General features: G+C 39.0%; 1 protein-coding gene across 2 annotated transcripts in view; it reads left to right on the top strand.

The window, feature by feature from the left end:
* Positions 1-14336, top strand: part of CCDC181 (coiled-coil domain containing 181) — a 44877-nt gene extending 30541 nt beyond the window's left edge. For both annotated transcript variants that reach the window (XM_027868538.1, XM_027868537.1), the window contains 3 exons: positions 2182-2328; positions 9222-9376; positions 13955-14336. In XM_027868538.1, coding sequence (XP_027724339.1) covers positions 2182-2328; positions 9222-9376; positions 13955-14117 — 465 coding nt within the window. In that variant the 3' untranslated portion in view covers positions 14118-14336. The remainder of the gene's footprint in view (positions 1-2181; positions 2329-9221; positions 9377-13954) is intronic.
* The last annotated feature ends 3381 nt before the right edge of the window (positions 14337-17717 follow it).

Raw genomic sequence — 17717 nt, 5'->3', positions numbered from 1 at the left:
GAGAAAAGAGAAGAGGAGAGGGACCTCGACAGAGCCTTAGGATGGGGCTTGGATGACAAATTTGCGGAAGAGACCGAGAAAAACCAGTTTGACAGGTAAGAAAAAAACCATGGCGGAACAATATCCCCAAAATCTAAGGCTAAGAGGCTTTGCAAGAGGAGGGAATGTTCAATAGGGTGAAATGCTACAGAGCGGACCAGAAGTGGTCTTAGGGAAGGCTGTGGATCTAACAGGAAAGAGATCATTGGTGACATTGGAGAGAACAGTTTCTCGCAAGTTGTGGGGTCAGAAGGACTGCAAGTTAATGAGCAAGTGAGAGGGGAGAAAGTAAAGGCAACGAAAATGGACAGCTTCACAATAGCTCATTCCCTTTTACCATAAATTTGCTCTTCCTTTTTATGTCAATATTTTTGTTTGGAGAACCATCAACTGCCCAGTCCCACATGCTCGTAATCTTGGGGTTATTATTTTTATTTCTTCTTCCTCCTCAATTCTTTGATATGCAGTCAATTAATTACCAGGTCTTACTGAGTTCATCTCTGCAACATACTTAAATCTGTCTTCTCCATTCAAATTGCAGATACCCCAGTAGAAGCCCTCATTGCCATGTACCTGAACTATTGCAATAGGCTCCTAACAGTACTTCCCAAGTCCACTTTTTCTCCTTTCCAATCTGTCCTTCACACCTTGCAAGAATGTTTCCTCTGTGTAAGTCTGTTTATAATATTAATTTCTTTGCCCAAAAAATCTTCCATGACCCTCTTTTGCCTACTGAATAAAATCTTTGGTATTCCAGGTTTTCTACAACATGATCCCATGTTATCATTCGAACCTTGTTTCATGATTCCCCTCCTTACATTTATTTATTTTTATTTTTTGCTGCGGACAAACAGAATGGCTCTTTCACTACACCCCTCCCCCTCCAACATGCTGTACTTTTGCATCTCTCTGCCTTTTATGCAGCCTGTTCATTCTGTATCTGGAGTATGCCCTCCTTCTCCATCTTCTGTTGAATTCCAGTCTGTCCTTTTAGTGCCTAACCTCGATGCTACCTCTTTGTGGTATCAAGTCTTCTCTAATTTCCCCTAGTCACTAATGACCTTTCTTCTCAGATGTTTTATAACACATTATGTTATAATTCACTAGTGAGCTTATATAATGCTATGTATCTATCTAACCGTATCTACACATATCTATCTATTATTTATTGATCTATATATATATGCATCTATCCATATCCATATCTAGACATAACTATCCATCTATCATCTGTGTGTTGATCTATGTACATATGTATGTGTGCATATATTGTCCTATCTCCTATCATCCATCTATCTATCTAATAATATTTCTGTCTATGTATATATCTGTCTGTATTTGTCATCTCTGGAGTTAGTTGTGATTGGGGTCCTGTCCACCTATTGGGTCTATAAGCCTGAATTTTGCATGTCCCCATGGGGTATTATGCTTTGTACAAAAAAAAAGTTGATAAACATTTGGGAAGAGATAATGTGGTAGGATAGACTTATACAGTGCTGGGCTTGGAGTTAGGAAGATCTAGATCTTAATATTGTCTCTGACCCCCTTTTAAGCTGTGTGATCATAGACAAGTCATTTAACCTCTCTGAGCCTCAATTTTCTTATCTCTAAGGTATAATAATACCTAGATTTCCTCCATCCCAGAGTTGTTGTAAGGTTCAAATGATACTATGTATGGATAGCACTTTGAAAACTTTAAAGTGCTATATACATGCCAGTTAATTTTTGTCTTTGTATTGTTCTAAAAGGATATCCAAAGAGTTGGAAAAGAGTCAGGGCATGCTCCAAACACCCAGTGACTTCAAAGATCAGTATGCATTTATTGTGGATGAAATAGTACTCTCTCAAAATTCTCTACACAGCCAGATTTAGCTTTGCAGAACTAGAAAATTCAAATGAAAGTTTCACTTTTGCCTGAAGTAACTAGCATCACCGTCATCAATATAATTTAAGAATCTATAACCAAAGGTATCTCCCATGTACGGTTGGCACTCCAGGTCTCTTGATGTCATGGACCCCTTATTTGCAGGTCTTTCCCAAGGAAGGCTGGCCTTGAAAACATGGCTCTTTGCTCTGAAAACACATGCTTTTTATTCCCTCCCAAATAAAATTTACTCATTTCTTTATAATCGTTCTTAACAGGAAGAACAACGGAAAAGAGAAGAGGAGAAGGAAAAGAAACGAGAGAATGAAATGGTCTTTAGAGCTTGGTTGCAAAAGAAAAAGGAACACTTTATGGAAATGAGAAGAATTCAGAGGGCAAAGGAAATGGAAGACATGAATAGCAGAGTAAGTAAAACTTCTCTTATTGATAGGGAATGAACGTGCATTGCCCAAAACTTACCCATGTTTTCACCTGGAAATTAATGGAAAATGATTAAAATAATGTAGGTAAGTTAAACAGACATGTGGTTCTGCAAAAATGATCAGATGAAAAAAAGAGTGGCTTGAATCTCTGTGAAAGAACTGAGTCCCTTTCAATTTTTGTTAAAATTCACTAAGTTTCTTTTGGTCTTACTTATCTTATTCAGGCTAGTCTTTTGGTTCCTAAGACCAAAGAACCACAGATCTAGAGTAGGAAGGAATCTCAAAAGCCATCTGGTCCAGTCTCTTCATTTTACAAATGAAGAAACTGAGGCCTAGAGAAGTTAAGTGACTTGCCCAAGTTCATGTCGATAGTAAGCATCAAATTTAGGCTTTGACCCCAGGGCCTCTGACTCCAGAGACAGTGAGAACTCTTTCTACTGTATGCATTGATACTTATTAATATGTTCACATCACTGAAACTTTCAGTGATCCTTTTATAAACAGAGATTTTTATTTGGCCTTTGGTATTTTATAACGCATCATTACAGAGTCAATCTTGTCTTCTTTTGTGTTAAAGCTTTTAAAATCTTTGGCTCTGAGTGAGGCTGGTAGGGAACAGAGGTCAGTGTGTCTGATAGCAACTGTTAAATACTTAGAGACCCCTTCCAGTAGCCTGGGACTGGCACGAAGAGAAGAATCCCTAGGATAGAGGAGCTGCAGGGTTAGTTTAGAGACCCTTAGGTAGTGATGTATGTGTAGTAGTGGACAGCATCTGGCATAGGAGGGAAGATGATATTACATCCTATCTTCTTTAATATTAGTCCTCTTACTATAAAGACTCAAACACAATTTAGTTGCAATGTTGTGTGTGATTCTGTTAAACTTTTTGGATGCATCACCTGATAAAAACTCATCATCATAGGTAGCTGAAACCAGCCCTAGTTTCAGTTAATCTTTGTATCCATAAAAATGTCCCTCTGGCTTACAATAGTTTGCATTGGCTGTGATCTATTTTTACATCACTATTAGCTTATTTTCATGTTAATTGTCCTTTCTTATTGTTCCCCACAGTACTAATGCAAGAGAACAGGAATGTTTGGCTAAAGCATATATGATAAACAAATTTAATGGAACCCTTCTAAAAAGATTAACAGAAGGGAGAGTCATAGCTCGTTAGATTTCTTTGGGGCCTGTTGCTTTATTGCTAGTACTAGAGAAATATCAATGGATGTTCATTTACTATCTGGTTCCACGATGTAAATGTTTTTAGTTAAAAAAAAATTAAAGGTGTATAGCTATGAAATGCTTAGGCATTTCAGAACAAATTGTGAAGGCACAAAAGAAGAAAGACTGATGGTCAATATCATTGAATTACCTCTAAAGAGATGAGATCTCCTTGGTCTTTTTAAAATGACTGTTGTAGACCAGGCATGGTGTCAAATGCTTATCATCCTTTCTGCCAGGGAGTTTGAGTCTAATGGATTGTTTGAGTTGGAGAGTTCTGAGCTTCAGTGTGCTAAGCCAATCAGGTGTCTGCCCTTAGTCTGGCATCAATATGGTAAGTCTCTGGGAGTTGGAAACCACCAGGTTGCCTAAGGAGGGGTAAACTGGCCCATGTTGGAAAGGGAGCAGGTCAGACCTTCTGAGCTGATCAGTAGAGGTATCAGGTCTATGAGAGACCTTCAGTCTCTCAGACTTCAGACTTCAGACTTCAGCCTAAGTGAGATTTGGAGACCCAATTTTTAAAAAAAACCAGACTGTAGTTCTTTTTGAATAGTTAATAGCCTTTGATAATGAATGCTCTACTGTGTGAGCTACAATTAGCTATTACTTTGGTGATCTGGCTTGTGCTTTTATGACCTTTCAGATTCTTCGTGTCTCCATTGGAGCTGACAATCTTTCAAAAGTCTAGTCATCAAGTAGATATAAATAGTACCTTATTAAAGAGTCACAAGACCTGAAGTGGGAGAAAGACTTAATTTAATCTCTCTCCTTGACTAATGATTCACTATTGATAAGTGTAATGAGTATGCAAGTTTAATAATGGGAACATGGCTACTATCTCACCTTAAATTTCCCTAAGCTGTACTGTACTTTTGAGAATACTGATTGCTCTTCATATTAAACTATTCAAGAAAAACTAGAGTACTCATTTTCTTCTATTTGGTTTTATTAAATTTTAGGCTCAAACAGCCCAGATTCGTATAGTTCTGTTTCTAACTTTTTACCACTCAATTTATTTTGGCTTGTTATAAATGAACGCAAAGAGGGGAAAATTATCTTCTCCTTCAAGTAGTCCTATAATCTATACCAAATCAGGTTTTTCTCTACTCCCAAATTTGAGTGGATAAGCACAGGCAGTCATCTCAATAATTCAAGCAGAAGATAGTTAGACCTACTGCCCAAATGTGTATTGGCACATATAATACTATTTTAAATTTGTGCTTAAAGTATTTTATATTTTTTGAAGTTCTATTCATCATCTCATCAATTAGTGATGTTGGGATATTACTATCTTCAGATAAAAGAGGAACCTGGGGCTTAGACAGGTAAAGTGATTTGCCTCAGGTCACCACACTTGGTAGAATTGGGGCCATCCTGTCTCCTGATACCCGTTTCAATTCCATATCCACCATATCACTTTGCCCACACACAGACCAAATTGTTTTAATGTATATAGCAGAAAACTATTAGAAAACTGATTTGTTGTTCTTTATGGAGAAGGAAATATAGTTGTGTATATGTCTCTTGGGAAGCATAATCATTTTTAGATGTGTTAGCTTAAATAATGCTTTATGCCTTGCTTTCAGATGACCACACATTCAATTGTATATATAAGCCTGGTTCTTGAATGTGAACTGCATGATACATAAAATTCTTGTACTTACATTTCTGATGAAAACCTCTTAAAGTTCTTAATCAAAGAAGAGTGTATAAAAACAAATATTTGGATTTGACAAGAGAGGTATGACTATTACCCCAGTTAGTGTTATTTTTCCAATTATCTGGAATTGATCTTTAATCATAACATCCACACGCACAAATACAAATTAGTTGATGTTTTATTAAGTGTGAGGTAAATATTTTATTCTCATGTGAATGAAGACACATGTGTTTTACCTGTAAGCTGATGGCACCAGGCATTTCAGAAACTTCAAGATCAGATGACAAGCTAGTGACAGAATTAATTTAAATCCCTATTTGTTCCTAGAGCATCTTTTCTCTTAGTATCCTTACGTTTAGAGCTTAGGTTTCTTTTGCCAAAGTAAAGAGCAAATGTTTGGATAATTCAGGCCCCAGATACGCTTATGCTGTGATCATTCTTTAAGAAGTATTTATTAAGCAGCTAATATTTTCAAAGGCAGCTAGAGGATAGAGCACCAGGCCTGGAGTCAGGAAGACCTGAATTCAAATCTGGCCTCAGACACTTATTAGCTGTGTGACCCTGGGCAAGTCACTTAACCCTGTTTGCCTCAGTTTCCTTATCTGTAAAATGAGCTAGAGAAGGAAATCTTTGTATCTGTGCCAAGTATCTTTGCTTAGAAAACCCCAGAAGGAGTCACAAAGAGTTGGACATGACTAAAAATGATTAAATAAATATGTGCAAGGACCTACATATGAGCATAAGCCCTAAACCACTGATACTAGGAAAAATCTTTATAAAAATATTTAAGAGCAGAAGCTAAGGTCACTGCAATATAAACTGAAAAAGTAAAGAATTTTGCCATTATTTTTGGAAGGGGCTTTTCCTGGCAGCATTTAGTATTAATTGGTGGTTAATTGTGGGTTGAGATGAAATGAATATTTTCCTGTCTTGAGAAGGAACTATGGTAGAGCCATGATAGTGATCTTTGTTATCAGACCCCGCGTCAGAGCTTGGTCACAAGTCATTTTTAAGAACATGAAAGGGCAGCACCAGAAGGGCCACCACGACCTTCAAAACACAGCTATGCTCACTGAGACTCTGAGAGGGTCATAGGCTTCTAGGGGTCTCTCTGTGAGCACTCTTACCCCCCTGCTTCTGGCAGCTGGCCTGTCCTGGGCTACTTACTTGGCAGCCAGTCAACTTTCCTTTCCACCTGTGGCATATGGCCTTAGCTTCTAGATCTTAGTCTTCAACCCGGGCGTCATCCCAAGGCTTTTTGCTGCCCCTGACTGCTTAGCCTGCTATTATTAATTCCCACAAGCCTAGTAAACCCTTTAAGTGTTAAGATTTTTTTTTTTTTTGCATTGTGGCATTTCTAGGCTTATTTGAATACAAAATCGACTGAGAAGTTAAAAATATGTGACTAGAGAGGCCAATTCAATCAAAAGTGAGCAGTAAGAACAGATGAGCTTGAATCTAGTACTGGGGCAAAGGTATTAGGATTGGGAATTCCTTATATACTTACTGCCAGGGCAGGAACTAGTGACAGCACACAGATGAGCCTGGCATGGAAGAAAGAAAAAGAGGAAACAAAGAAGGAAATAAGCACTTGCTTAATTTTTTTGATGCTAAATGCATCTTTTAAAAAATCGTTAGCTTTTGTTTTCAAATCACCTTCATTTCCTAATATATTCCCCACCCTCCACTATCCCTTCACTTCCCAGCTTTCCCTTATTACAAAAAAAAGTTGAGAGGAAAAATAAAGCAATTCATTGTAACACTTGTTGCACTGGCCCCCATTGCCTAGAAGGCCAAGTATGTTACATTTATATAGTTCCTGCTATGTGCTAGATACTGTGCTAAGCACTTTACCGTCATTATCTCATTTGAGCCTCACAGAAGCCCTAGGAGGTAGGTGCCAATATTATCCCCATTTTACAGTTGGGGAAACTGAGGTAGACAGAGGGTACTGTCAAATCTGTCCTGCTTGTCTGTTTTTCCTCCTGAGCTTCCTTCGGTTATTTCGTCCTTTAAAAAAATGCCTCAGTGATGCTCTTGCCTTCATTTTTTGTCAATCCTATTGCTAGTTCCTCCCTCTACTTCAATTCCCCTGAATAAAATAATCTTTTAAACAAATAATCAAATAAGCAAAACAAATATAGACATCTCCATGTCCAGAGATGTATGTCTAATTCTGCCCATTGAGTCCAGTCGCCCCTTTGTTAGAAGCTGGCTTGCTTATTTCTTGTCAGTCTTCCAGAGTCATGGCAGGTCACTGCATCGTTCAGTTTTTAAGTCTTTTGTAGGTGATTTTCTTGACAATGCTGCGTTTACTATATAAATTATTTCCAGTTAGTGCTCCCCTTCTTTCCCATGGGGTCATTTATTATCACCATGCAGATGATTCCCAGGTCTATATATGCCACCTCCGTCTTTCTCCTGAGCTCTAGTCCCACATCACCAGCTCCCTTTAACATCTCAGATGGAATGTCCTGTAGGCACCTCGAGCTCACCACATCCAACAAAGAACTGCTGAGCTTTCCCCAAACCCTCCTCTCTCTTCAGTTTCCCTGTTACTGTTGACAGCAGCACCGCCATTCTTGCAGTCGTCCAGGCTCACAATTTCAATGTCATCCTTGACTTCTTACTTGCATTCATTCCTTTGCCATGTCTACCTTCGCCAGATCTCTCATACACATTCTCATCTTCTCACTCACACAGCCACCACCTTGGTGCAGGCCATCCTTGCTGTACACCTGGATTGTTGCAATAGCCTGCAGATGGGTCTTCCTGCCTCAAGTCTCTTTCCACTCCAGTCCATCCTCCTCTCAGCTGCAAAAACAATAAGCTTCCTAAAGTGCCAGTCTGACATGTCACCACCCTGTTCAGTGAGCTTTTGGTTACCTTTGGGATCAAATATGAAACGCTCTGTTTGACACCTCAGCTGCTTCCTTCCTCTCCAGTCTTCTGGTGCTTTACTTCTGTGATCCAGCAGTACTTTTCTTGCTGCTCCCAGCACGTCATATGGCTGTCTCCTTATTTTGTGCCTTTTCACCGGCTGTCTCACATTTCTGGAATGTCCTCCCTCTTCACCTCTGAATTTTGCCTTCCCTGGCCTCCTTCAAGACTAAGCTCAATTCCTCCCTTCTGCGTAAGTCTTTTCCCATTCTTTCCTACCTTCCCTCTCCCTCTCCCGTTATCTCTCTGAGATTTCTATCCATTTATACCATATCTATCTTGTATGTACATAATTATTTTATGTTGTCTCCCTCAATCGGAATATAAGTTTTTGCCTTTCTTTATATCCCCATTGTTTAGCCCAGTGCCTGGAAAATAGTAAGCATTTTAAAATGTTTACTGATTCATTGACTCCTGTTTCTGCTCACTTCACTTTTCATCAGTTTATACAAGTCTTCCCAGGTCTTTCTGAATCTATCCTTTTCATCGTTTCTTAAGGCTCAGAAATATTCCATTACATTCATATACCATAATTTGTTTAGCCATTTCCCGTTTGGTGGGTACTCACCCTCTTTGTTTTTAGTTCTTTGCTACAACAAAAAGATGTCAAAAATACTTTGTATGTGTGAATTTTTTTAGTCTTTCTTTGCTCTTTTTGGGAAATGGGCCTACTATCACTGAGGATTTAGTGGGTGTGAGCAGTTTAGTGACTTTTGAGGCATAGTTCCAAGTTGATTTCCAAAATGGCTGGACCAATTCACAGCTCTGTCTACAGTGCCTGTCTAATCATCATTTTCCTTTTTCATTATCTTTGCCAATATGATAGGTGTGAGTTAGAACATTAGAGTTGTTTTAACTTGTATTTCTCAAATTATTAGTGATTTGGGACATTTTTTTCACATGATGTTGGTGTCTCAGGTCTTGTCCTTTGAGAACTACCTGTTGACATCTTTTTAGTATCTGTCTGTTGTAAATGGCTGTCATTCTTATAGATGTGAATCAGATAAACATTTTCATTTGATAGACTTTTTGAAATTTTTTCCCCAAACAGCAAGAAAACAGAGATCCCCAGCAAGCTTTCCGATTGTGGCTTAAAAAAAAGCACGAAGAACAGATTAAAGAAAGACGGATTGAAGAACTGAGGCGACAGGAGGAGTGTTTGTCCTTTCTTAGAGGGGCAGAAGGCCGTGACAGGGCATTTAAACAGTAAGTGAAAGGAGAGGGGTATGTGTCAGCATTCTTATTGCTTTGGTAAATACTTTGGTAATTTAAAGAAACTGATTGATTAGTGTGGAAGCTCCTTACTGTTGCATCTTATGTCTTTGAACTTAGCTAGATAGGTCCTTTTACATTTGACACAGAATCTTTGGGTCCTGTAGTTGAAGACTTTTCAGCTTGGTGTCTATTTCAAGAATTTAGTTTCTTCTGGCATGGTGTTGAAGGACCTAGCATAATCTCCATGCCATAAAGAATAAAGCTTCAGTGGATTAAATAACATATTAGGTCTAAAAATGTATTCATTTTGCCTCTTGCATTATCCATTTGAGTTTTTGGCTTAATCTAATTTACATAAGGGGTCATCTGAGATTGCTAGGTACTATATTAAAATGAAGATCTGCTGGATGCCAACCCCAATACTATAAGTAACAGTATAGCTTGGAAGGACCATGAGGTCATCTTCCTGTAATACTCTGGTTAGACCCTCACCAGAGTACTGTTTGGTTCTGAATTCCAAAACTAGAAGAAAAAGAGAAGACCTTGAAAAAGGTTCAAAAGAGAGTCAGAAAGACAATTAGAGGGTTGCAGGATACATCTTCCTTGGGGAGATTAAAGTACTTGGGATTATTTAACCTGGAGAGAAAGCCAAGGGGAGACTACTGGTTTAGGACAGAGTGTTGTGGACCAATTTGGCCATGGGATATTTGAAGCCTTGAAATATATTGATGAAATTCACAAATACTGGTCCATGAGACATTGAGCTATAGAATATTTCCAGGATAAAGAGGTGTGAAGGGAAAGTTTTATGCGAAGAAGGGTAAATGAAAGCATTTTTTCATAATGAAAAATTGTTAGATTGTAATTACTGTCTTTGTTATGAGATATCATATTTGGTATTTTTGAAGGCAAATAGCATGAAAATCCTTTCATGTAATCATTTTTCAGTAATATGGAATACACAGGTCCTGTGGAGCACAGTTTGGAAAATGCTAGTGTCGATAAATGTGAATTTACTATATGTAATTTGGACTAAAGTCTAACCTATCTTCTAAAATCTAGGTCCACACTTTATGTACCATAGTATTTGACTTGAAATGAGCCTAAGAGATCATTTAACTCTGCCCTCCCTTTTACCTGTGAAGAAACTGAGACTCAGAGAGGAATAAATGACTTGCCTAGAGTAATGAGTTTCTTTAATATTTTGGAAAAAATACTAAGGCTTGGATTTAGGATACTGGAATGCAAAGCTATCAGTAGTGCTAGCTTTTGAAGGTTAGGACAAATAGAAGTGATGGAAATGTTAAATATTAAAATAGTATTAAAATTCAATTCAACAAGCATTTGTTAAGCACCTGCTGTGTACCCAGAATTATGCTCTGTGCTGGAGCCCTGCAAGCCTAGAGTAGCTCCTTCTCTCAAGGAGCTTCCAGTCTCCTGGAGGGAAAGAACACGTTCCCAGGTAAGTCAATACAAAATATATACAGAAGGATTTGGGGGATGGGGAAGATCACTAACAGTGAGAGGGATCATGAAGGGACTTTTGTAGGCAGGCGGTGATACCAGAACTGAGCCTTGGAGGAAGCTTGGAGATCCAAGGGGCAGAACTTGGGAGAGTGAACATTCCATGGAATGGGAGACAGCTTGTGCAAAGGCAGGGGATGGAACATTGTAGAGAGAGCAGCAAATAGGTCATTTTGCCTCAAATATAAAGTATGCAGGAGAAGGGAGAAAAACTGTTTGGAGCCCCATTGTGAAAGACTCTAATCAACTAACCGAAAGACACTTATTAAGTGTCTACCATAGGCCACATACTATGTGGGGCACTGAAGATTCAAAGAATGCAACAACCCCTTCTCTCAAAGATCTTAAAGTTCTTCAAGGGTGACGTCCATCTGTGATATATACAAAATAGCAGAGGAGTTAGGGAGGGAAGACACTAGCATTTGGGCTGGGGGAAGTTGGGAAAAACTTGAAAGGCTTCAAGAAGGTGGTGCTTGAAGGAAGATGGGGATTCAGTGAAGTGGATGCAAGGGAGTAGGGGTGGGGGGGGGATCTGTATTCCAGGCATGGAGGACAGCTGGCGCAGAGGCATAGGAAGGTGGAAGATGATGGAGTGCTGTGTGTGGGGAACAGAGAGAAGACAAATTGTGCTGCACAGAGAATAATATAATAAAAATAAAATATAAAACAAATATAAATATAAAATAAATAAACAAATATAATAAAACAGGTTGGGGCCAAGTTATGAAGGGCTGTGAAAGTCAAACAGAGGAGTTTATAGTTTATCCTAGAAGTAGTAGGCAGCAACTGGAGTTTATTGAGTAGGAGAGTAACATGGTCAGACCCGAGTATAAGGAAAATCATTTTGGCCCCAAAGTGGAGGATGGATAGGAGAAAGGGGAGGCTTGAGGCCAAGGGAGCAGTTAGGACCCTATTACAATATTTCAAGTAGAGGAGTGCCTGAACTAGGGTGGGTCATCAGTGGAGATGAAAGAGATTGAATGCAGGAGATATTGTAAAGGAAGAATTGGTAAGGCTTGTTAAATAATTAGATATGGGATTGAATGGGTGGGAAAAGTCAAGTAAAACTCTAAAGTTGAAAATCCAGATGGCTTGGAGGGATGGTGTGGATTCAACAGAAGTAGGGAATTTCTGAGGAAGCTGGAGGGGTAGGCTTAGGAGGAAGGGTAATGAGTTTGAACCCATTGTATTAGAGATGCCTAAAGAAGTCCAAACAGATCTGTAAACAGGCAGTTTGTGATGCAAGACTGGAGTTCAAAAGATAGACAAGGAAGGGTTGGATGCATAGATTTTTTTTTTGTTTGTTTTTTGGTGAGGCAACAGGGGTTAAGTAACTTGACCAAGGTCACACAGCTAGTAAATGTATCAAGTGTCTGAGGCCGGATTTGAACTCAGGTCCTCCTGACTCCAAGGCCGGGGCTCTATCCACTGCGCCACCTCGGTGCCCCTTGGATGCGTAGATTTGATGGTCATCTATATAGAGAAGAAAATTAAATCTATGGGAGCTAATGAAATCACCAAGTGAGAGTGTATACAGAGTGAAAGAAATGGAGACCCAGGACCCAGACTTGGGGATTGTCCACACAGTAGGTGTGGGTGGAGGAGAATGTAAATAAGACTGAGGAGTAATCACTCAGATAGGGGAAGCAATTTCTGGAAACAAAGGGAGAAGAAATGTGTCTAGAAGGAGAAGGTTGGATGCCAGAGATATTGTAAAGGAAGAATTGCTAAGACTTGTTAACTGATTAGATATGAGATTGAATGAATGGGGAAAGTCAAGCAAATCTCCTTGACTCTTCTCCACTGTCTGGAGCCGCTGAGGAGATGAGTAGAGTGAAGACTAAGACAAAGCCTTGAGGTTTTCTTGTTATGAGAGTGTTGGTAGCCTGGGAAATGGCAGTTCCAACCAGGAGTGGGGTTGGAATCCATATGATAAAGAGGAGGTGAGGATATAGAGGTATTGAGTGTACGAAGGAATTAGACTTTGAAAGGTTAAAGAGATGTTCATAGGCCTGAGGCACCTGCAGGGTCCAGCAAAAGTTTAAAGGTGGCATTCAAAGAAAGGCAGAGATTGGAAAGGACAGTTTGAACAGTAAATGCAGCTTTTCCCCTTCACTTCCCAGAGGTAGCATGGTATAGTGGAAAGAACCCTGGATGTAGAGTCCAGAGATGGAGATTCTAATTTCAGCCCTGCTTATTGTACCACTGACCTTGGTCAAGTCATGTAACCTTCTGGCTTCAGTTTTCTCATTTGTAAATGAGTAGGTTGGATTGGATGGTATCTTCGGTTGCCATTTTGGCAGTATTTTACCCAAGTGGCCTCTACAGATTAGCCATTATTACTAAATTTTAATTTAGTACCTATCAGTATTTTAGTCTTTTTTAGACGTTTCATATTTTTCCCTTTTATAAGGCAGCACAAATATGTTTTATGCACTAGAAGAACTATGATTCTATTCACTTTCCTACTGTAAAAAGCAAGTCAACATTTGAAAAAATGTCTAGTTTTTATTTACCTTCTCTGCTGATTTCCTGACTTGGCTACTCAAGTTTAAAGAGTAGTTAGTTGCAAAAAATTACTTATTTGATTATATGAGCTTAAATTTTTGGAGTCACTTCCACATATGTGTGTGTGTGTGTGTGTGTGTACACATATGTATGTATATGTATGTGTTTTATATATATATATCATTGTATATACACACATGTATGTATATATGTATCTAATATATATGTATATGTATAAATTTCCCCTGCAGAAAGAAATCTATAAAGTCCTTTGCCTCTCATATAAAAATGTTCCCTGAATTGGCAGTGTTATAGGATTAAATTTCTGAACATTTGAATCCAATGTAAACTATGGCAACAGTTGGTTTCCTTTCTAAGTAGATGTTTGAGAAAATTAGAGCCTGTCACCTTAATATCTTCTCCTGGGACTATATTTGTTTGTTTTAAGTCAATGCCAGGTTCCTTCCATTTTGGGAGGGTTGGTGCATTTAACATAGTCCTTTTGGACACTTACAAAATGTCTTTGTGTCTTTCCAGATGGCTGAAAAGAAAACGAATAGAGAAGCTGGCGGAGCAGCAGGCTGCCAAAGAGAGAGCCAGGCAGCTGCGCATCAAAGCCTGGCGATCCAAACAGCTACAGAACCTCCTTTACATCATTTCAGAAACTAAACCCTTTCGTTTTACCAATCATTACAGTTGAAGGTTCCTGTCTGCACCGGATCCTTACATCGGTAGCCAGTGTCCCCTCACAGCGGCAGATGTCATTCCTTGTTCTGATCTGTGTGCTTTGGTCATCTCCTAAATGATGGGAAAATATATTCATCCTTCAGTGACAGTGAATTTATCTATTTTTTTAAAATTCTAGAACTGAATAAATGCCTTTTATTTCACTGTTGTAAAGTATTCCACATGCATTGTTTCAAGCAAATTAAATGAAACAAGATGAATAAAATCCATTTTCACTAGTTTTAACTTACTGGACTAACACAGTTATTAAAAAAACCTTAAAATAATTTATTGCTTTGAAAACACCATAATGCCATTTTAAAGCAACTTGGCTTAGTGGATAGAGAGCCAGCCTTGGAGTCAGGATGACCTAGGTACAGGTATTGCCTCTGGTGCAAACTGATCTGTTGGTCCTGGGCAGAATACAAGCTTCTGCTCTGCCTTGGTAGAGGGAATTTTCTCACTGGGAGTGCCTTATATCAGTGAAATCACAGGTCTGTCCCACCTTCCCCCCGGTTGCTACTTTATGACTTGTGTACTAAAACATTTCATGAAGCAGATTGAGGGCTGTTTCATTATGCCACACCCGCTAACAGTAAGTATTTTCCAATCTTCTGTCCCAGTCCCTCTTCTCTTTTCCCTCTTTTCAAGCTCACTTGGTTATCGTAGCTCCTATGTATGGGTTCAATTACCACATCTGTGCAAATGTTCCCCAAATCTATCCAGCCGTAGTCATCTTACTGAGCTCTGGTCCTAAATCAAAAACCTGTCTTTTGGCTATCTCAGTCTAGGTCATGTGACCAACAAGATAGAGGACTAGACACTTTGTTCAATCCTCCCAACCTCTCAGACTTCTCCAAAATAGGAATTATGTGCAAGAGATAAAGAAATTTCACCTGCCTCCACTGTCTAAGACCCCATGAATGCTAATAAGGTAACAGCCGGATGAACTAACAGTAGAGAAAGCTAATCCCTAATTCAGTCACTCAATGTCCTCCTCCCCTAGTGACCAACACCCTATGGCAGAACTGCACAGGCTGATCCAGGCTTGCTACAGAACTCAACTCTGCCTCATCCCCACTCCTCATGCCAGAGAGCTAGGGAGAGAGACAAGGGAGGAGGAATGGCAACGTGTGTGATATTCCACAGTGCCTGAAGAAGACTGGCATCCACCTGTAATCGTTGTGTCCCCTCCTATGTCACCTGAGGCAGAGATTGAAGCTAGTGAAGTGTGAATTCCTCAGTGTGGGAGGGAGCTGGGAAAACTGGAGAAACTCACCAGAGGGGGAGGAGTCAGAAAGGGAGCAGTAGACGAATACAAGGAAAAAAGACTGAAATTGCCAAAGATCTTAGAAGGAAGAAAACTCAGTTAAAGACCTTGAGCATAAGCAGGTAAACCAACAAAAAAGATATTAATAAGAGATGGGAATGATATCTATGAATAATTATTGCAAAACAAATGAAAATTAGTCAATGATGAGGCCAAAGACCCCGTGGATTCCCAAGGGAACGTGAAACCACAGAAGGATGTTTTTGAATAGTTTAAAATACAAATAAGAATTGTGAGAACAGAACTCATAGCCTGCATAGCAGAAATAATTTTGAGAAATACTTGAGTCCATGGTGGCAAACCTCATTAAAAAAAAAAGAACTTATTACGAATGCAAATAGTAGAGGAGAAGGACAATCAGAAGAAGAGAAGCAAAAAGATGATCTCTAGACAAGCATAACGTTGATTTTGCAGACAGAATGAATAGATACAATATGAGGATGATAGATCTCCCAGAATAAACCTGAATCCCATAATGGAAGAAAGAACACAAGGAAACTGCGCAGAACTTCTGAACACACAAAGTGCTAATCCACTGTTTTCTTTCAGGAAAACACACACACTCCAAACTTATGCTGCAAACTCCAAGACATATATTGGCTAAATTTAATAATTCTTATGACAAGCAGAAAATTCTGCAGGTGACTAGAAGAGAGACCTTCAAATATAAAAGGAAATTTGAATGATATAACTATTCTGCCCCTGACAGAAACCTCAAAAGGGAATGGAGTAATGTGTTACAAGGAGCAAAGGAACCCAAGATGCAATCCACGGTGATATACCCTGCAAACTTGAGCCTAATCATTAATGAAAAAAGATGGACATTCAATTAAAAAGAGGCATTTGTAGCTTTCCTATAAAGAAAACTAGACGTGAGCAGATTATTTGCTTTGCAAACATCTCAGACAACAGAAATACTAGAAAAGTAAACCAAGACAGCAACCAAGGGAGGAACAAGTAACAAGTTATTCTGGAAAATATGAGGGAAAAATACCTAGAGAGGAAAGTCACCTATGAGGTTAAAAACGATAACAACAACAAATAACAGAGGGACTATTAAGAGATTGCTCTATCAAGGCACACCAAGGGAGAAGAATGGAAGTGGAGCTTAGATGAAGGAAGAGGCCTGAACTTCCATGGACTTTATAAAACTCCCAACACCTCACCTACAGGTGAATCTTTTTTTTTTTTTCAAATGAGACTAAACTGCAGAGTGGGAGGGTAAATAAAAGGGGAAAGGGGAGGAAGAAGACGGGAATACGTGATGTGCTTTGATCAAATCAAAGGTTAACAATGAAGAGAAAATAACTCTTGTAGTCTTTCATGAAGAAGGGTACAAAAGAAAGGGCAAAGGAGGAAGCAAAGAGAGAGAAAGCTTGTTTCGGTCATGGGAGGGTGTCCCACTGAGGAATGCGTATATAGAAGAGAGAGATTGTATAATGGGAGATGAGGAAATTACGGTAGATTTAGTTTATAGGGATTTGGTGCTTAGGTCACTCATCTTTGCCTCATGAGAAGGGAAATCAGAGGTCCTGTGGGCAGCTAATCCCCAAAAGAGTTAGGAGGGCATGGCTCCAAGGTGGAGATTTCATGGCAAATGGGGCAAAAAATTTCATGGGGAGAGCTAAAGGCAATAATGAACTGCACAATCAAGGACATGGGAAAATACCTCTCAGAAGGTCTTTTGTCTCACCTACAGGAAATGCTATTTCTGAGAGTGAGATGCAGTAGAAAAGGGGAGTTAGGGGACAAGATCTTCAGGGCAACAACAGAAACTATTTAGAAATAAGTGGGAACTCAAAATAGGTACCTCACAAGGTTTAATTCCACAAGGAATATGGAGACTAAAGAAGGAAGAAATAAGAATAAAAGCCATCAGTCAAAGAATAAAAGCCAAGAAAAGATAAGAAATGAATACAAATAATGAATGAGGGAAAGAAATATTTTTAGAAAAAGGTGCAGAAAATGAAATTTCAAAACAAAATAAGTTGAAAGGGAAGAGAAAAGAGATTTTACCTGACAACTGAGAAAAAGTATGGAAGAATTAGATAACTACACAATTTATTAATAATTTGAGATGTTAAGAATTAGATAAGTAGATTTAAAGGGAAAGAGAAATTAATAAGCTAAACTAAGGAATGGGGTAATAAATTGGCAGGGAGAGGGTGGTTGAGGGGAAGAGAACTGAATGGGAATGGGGTTGCCTTAAATTAAGAAAAAATAACTGAAGGAACAAAGTACCTT

This window comes from Vombatus ursinus, unplaced genomic scaffold (assembly GCF_900497805.2).
Source record: "Vombatus ursinus unplaced genomic scaffold, bare-nosed wombat genome assembly UNPS02014789.1, whole genome shotgun sequence".
Lineage (NCBI taxonomy): Eukaryota > Metazoa > Chordata > Mammalia > Diprotodontia > Vombatidae > Vombatus > Vombatus ursinus.
Note: the sequence above shows the minus strand (reverse complement) of the source record. Positions and strands in the feature narration are given on the sequence as shown.